At 39.0% G+C, this 5,117-nt stretch overlaps 1 protein-coding gene across 2 annotated transcripts in view; it reads left to right on the top strand.

Moving 5' to 3' along the window:
* Positions 1 to 5,117, top strand: part of PHLPP2 (PH domain and leucine rich repeat protein phosphatase 2) — a 104,487-nt gene that overhangs the window by 50,228 nt on the left and 49,142 nt on the right. For both annotated transcript variants that reach the window (XM_006860186.1, XM_006860187.1), the window contains one exon: positions 4,420 to 4,545. In XM_006860186.1, the coding sequence (XP_006860248.1) occupies positions 4,420 to 4,545 (126 nt within the window). The remainder of the gene's footprint in view (positions 1 to 4,419; positions 4,546 to 5,117) is intronic.

Raw genomic sequence — 5,117 nt, 5'->3', positions numbered from 1 at the left:
GATGAAGGACATCATGTTTGGTAAAATGGAGGGTTAGCATAAAAGAGGAAGGCCCCCAATGAGATGGATTGGCATAGTGGCAGCAGCAATGGGCTCAAGCATAACAACAATTGTCAAGATGATACAGGACCAAGCCGTATGTCTGTCTGTTGTGGAGAGTTGTTGTGAGTTGAAACCAACTTGACGGCACCTACCAACAACAGCAAACAGTATGAACTTCTGTATGTACTAATGGACTTACATACAGAATATATGAAGATTTCTTACAATTAAATGATAAAAGACAAATAACCCTATTTTTAAAAATTGGGCAAAAGATATGAATAGACCTTTTACCAAAAAAGAAAAACAGATCACAAATTATATTTGTAATCAATAACTTAATCATTGCAAATACCTTTTTAAGCAACATAAAAGAGTACTAACTAGACACTTGGAACTCATGGGAATTGGAGGTGAAAATCACAAGAGATACTACATACCATACAGAAGAGAGACTAGAATGAAAAAAAGACATGAATACCAAATTTGGCAAAGATACGGAGTAAATTGACATATGTAATTTATATACCATATAATTCACACATCAGAGTTGTACAGTTCAGTCACTATTAGTATATGCATAGAGTTGTGCAATCAATTTTAGAGCATTTTCATAACCACCCCCAACATTCTGTACGCCTTAACCATAATGCTTTCATCTTCCCAATCCTAGGCAACCACTAATCAGTTTTCTGTTTATGCATTTGCCTGTTCTGGGCATGTCTTATAAATGAAATGATGTAATAGGTAATCCTCTGTGAGTGGCTTCTTTCATTTATCATGCTTTTAGGATTTACCCATATCAGTACTTCCTTTTTTATGGGTGTTGTTATTTTGTTTATGCGTTCATCAGTTGTTGAGCTATTGATTATTGGCTATTATGATTATGAACAACGCTGAAGTGAACATTTATGTATGAATTTTTGTGTGGGCATACAATCTTTAATTCTCTGGATACAATTGCAAGATCATATGGAGATTTTATATTTAACCTTTGATGAACCGCCAAATTGTTTTCTAAAATTGTTATTGTTAGGTAACGTTGAGTTGATTCTGACTCTTAGTGACACTGTACACAACAGAACAAAACAGTGTCTGGTCCTGTGCCATGCTCACAATCATCATTACGCCTAAGCCCATTGCTACTGCCGCTGTGCCAATCCATCTCATTGGGGGGGGGTAATGCTCACTTTACCAAGCATTATGTCATTCTTCAGGCAGTGGTCCCTCCTGATAACAAAGTATGATAGACAATACTAAGTCTTACCATCCACACTTCTAAGGAGCATTCTGGCTGTACTTACTCCAACACACATTTGTTTGTTCTTCTGGCCATCCATGGTTCTTTTAATATTCTTTGCTCATATGTAAGATTATTAAAAACACCATGGTTTGGGTCAGGCCCACCTTAGCCCTCAAACTCTGATACCTTTGCTCTTGAACGCTTTAAAGAGGTTTTGTATAACAGATTTGCCTAGTGCAATATGTCATTTGATTTCTTGGTTGCTGCTTCCATGAGTGTTGGTGGTTGAGCCAGCATCATGAAGTCTCTGACAACTTCAATCTTTTCTCCATTTATCTTGATGTTATTTGTTAGTCTAGTGGTGAGGATACTTGTTTTCATTATATTGAGGTATCCTGATATGCTGTGGGTGAATGTACTGGACTGCAAGGTCACTTTGAACCACAAAGTCGGCCGTTCAAGCTTACCAGATGCTCTTTGGAACCCTATACAGGGTTGCTCTGAGTTGGAACTGACTCAACAGCACTTAACAACAACAACATTGAGGTGCGACCCATACTGAGGGCTCTGGTCTGTGATCATCGTCAGTACTTTCGGTCCTCTTCATTTTTCAGCAAGTAAGAGTATATCATCTGTATATCACAGGTTGTTATGAGTCTTCCTCCAATCCTGATGTCAGGTTTTTCTTCATAAAGAAAACCATCTTCTCAGATTATTTGCTCAGCATATAGATTGAATATAGATTGAATAAGTAGGGTCAAAGAATACAAGTCTGGCACACACATGTCCTAATTTTAAACCATTCAGTGTCCCCTTGTTCTGTTCAAACAACTGCCTCTTGGCAGTTAATGAGCACAATTAAGTGTTCTTTAATACCCATTCTTTGAAATGCTATCCATAATTTATCATGATCCACAGTCATATAATCAATAAAGCATACACAGTCATCTTTCTGGTGTTCTCTGCTTTCAACCACCATCCATCTGACATCATCAACAATCTCCCTCGTATCACATCTGAATCCAGCTTGAACTTCTGACAGTTCCCTGTCATTGCAGTGTTGTAGCCTTTTTTGAATAATCTTTAGCAAAATTATGCTTGTGTGTGATAATGATATCGTCTGATGCTTTCTGCATTTTCTTTGGTCACCTCTCTTTGGAATGGGCACAAATAGATCTCTTCCAGTCAGTAAGCCAGTTAGCTGTCTACCAAATTTCTTGGTGTATATGGGTGAGTGCCTCCAGTTCATTTCAACCTACTGATGCCTGGGGTATCAATTGGTAAGCATTCATTTCGTTTTTGACAACTTCTCATTTCCTAGATTCCTACTTTGTACATTTCATGTTTTCATTATTAATGGATGTTTACAGCTGTTTCTCCTCATTTTGAGTTGTGCCCATCAGTAAATCAAGATTCTGAGAGCTTTATTCAAGCCACATTATGGTCAACTCTACTTTAAGGAGGCAACTCTTTCCCCAGTTGTATTTTGAGTGCCTTCCAACCTGATGGGCTCATCTTCTGGCACTGTATCTAACAATATTCTGTGCTATCTGCCAGTGCTTCACTGCTATTCTTAAATTTTCAATGAGTAAATGTCCAGAAGTAGTCCATTTCTTCTCCTTCCTACTTTTAGTCTGGAAGCTCAGCTAAAACTTGTCCACCATGGGTGACTCTGATGATATTAAAGTACTGGTGGCATAGCTTTCAGCATCATAGCAACACACAAACCACATCATCCAACAAACTAACAGACTAATGGTGGGTTTTCTAAAGTGGCCACACCATTTTACATTCCCACAGTAGTGGGGTTCTAACTTTTCCACCACACCGACACTGGTTATTTCATGTCTTTTTAAAATATATGTATCTATAACCATCATTCTTCGTTATCTACTGCTGCTATAACAGAAATACTACAAATGGATGTCTTTAACAAATATTTCCTTACAGTTTAGGAGGTTAAAAGACTGAATTCAGGTGCTGGCTCAGGGGGAAGGATTCCTCTATCTGCTCTGAAAGAAGGTGCTGGACTCTTCTGAGCTTCCACTGTGTACTGTCTTCATGTAGCTTAGCATCTCTTTTTCTCCATCTCTACTCAGCTTGCTTGTTTAATCTCTTTTATATCTCAAAAGAAATTGATTTAAGATACATCCTACACTAATCCTGTCTCATTAACGTAGCAAAGACAACCCGTACCTAAATGTATTATAACCAAAGATATAGAGGTTTGGACACACATTTTGGGGAACACAATTCAGCCCATAACGCCATTCTTTTGTTAGGTGTCATTGACTAGGCTCCAATTTATAGCGACCCTATACACAACAGAACAAAACACTACCCAGTCCTGTGCCCTCCTCAGAATTGATATGTGTGAGTCCATTGTTGCAGCCATTGTGTTTGTCTCATTGGGGGGGGCGTCGGGGGGGCGGTTCTTCCTCTTTTTCACAGACCCTCATTTTCTACATAGTAAACCATGTAATTGTCTGCTGTGTTCTTATTATCAATAGGTATTTGCAGCTGTTTCTTCTCATTTTGAGCATGCTCCATCAGCCAATAAAGGTTCTGAAAACTTTGTTCCATCCTCATCATTAAGTTGGACTCTACTTTTAGGAGGCAGCTCTTCCTTAGTATTTTGAGTACCATCCAGTCTTGGGGGGGACGGGGGAGTCATCTTCTTGCATTATACCAGACATTGTTTCACTGCTATTCATAAGGTTTTCAGTGGTTAGTCCATCAGAAATGAATCACCTGTTTGTCCTTCCTAGTCTGTTCTTCGTCTGGAACCTTTGTTGTGACTTGTCAACCATGGGTAAACATTGCTGGTATTTGGAACACTGGTGGCCTCACAGCAATACTCAGGTCACCACAGGATGAAAAACGAACACTGGCCTTGTGGAACACCATTATAGCAGATGTGAAGTGGTAACTCGGGAATTTGATTTGCACTTTCCTGATGGTGAACGATGTTGAACATTGTTTATGGGTTCATTTGTAGATGATCTTGGGAGAAATGTCTGTTCATATCCTTTGCCCATTTAAAAGAGTAGATTATTTTCCCTGCCAATGTTCTTTCCTGTTTGACAAGGCTGTTTTTTAAAGGTTATGGTTTTCTCCCCCATCTCCCTTTGCAGGTAGAAGAAGTGAAGCGACGGCAGTACTCGCTTGCATTCACTTCAGCTGGAGCCCAAGCTCAGACCTATCATGTCAGCTTTGAGACTTTGGCTGAGTGTCAGAGATGGCAACGACAAGCGTCTAAGGTGATAAGCTATGAAACATCTTGATGATTCCACATACAGTAACATAAAAGGCCCAATAGAAATGTGTTTTACAACTGAGTTTACTCCCAAGAGAACAAATTATAATTCTAATGCATATTTGTCTTTGCGTTTCTCTTATTATTTGTGAGAATTTGCAAACTGCATTCTGCTTTTAGAGTAGTAGTAGTAGTAACATATGTAACATAGCATTTATGTATATGTAACATAGTATTATATATATATTATATGACATGTTACATATACATACTATATTACTCTATGCATGTAGAGTAACATAGAGTAACATGTGCATGTATATGTAACATGTTGTTAGGTGCCATCAAGTCGGTATCGACTCATAGCAAAAATGTACAGCAGGACAAAACATTGCCCAATCCTGGGCCAGCATCACTACTGTTGCCACGCTTGAGTCCGTCGATGCTGCCACTTGGCCATTCCATCTCATTGGGGGTCTTCCTCTTTGTTTCTGACCCTCCACCTTACCAAACATGATATCCTTCTCCAGTGACTGGTCCCTCCTGACAATATGTCCAAAGTATGAGAGACAAAGT

Source organism: Chrysochloris asiatica, unplaced genomic scaffold (genome assembly GCF_000296735.1).
Source record: "Chrysochloris asiatica unplaced genomic scaffold, ChrAsi1.0 scaffold00037, whole genome shotgun sequence".
Lineage (NCBI taxonomy): Eukaryota > Metazoa > Chordata > Mammalia > Afrosoricida > Chrysochloridae > Chrysochloris > Chrysochloris asiatica.
The sequence above is the reverse complement of the archived record's forward strand: the minus strand, read 5'-3'. Positions and strand labels throughout refer to the sequence as shown.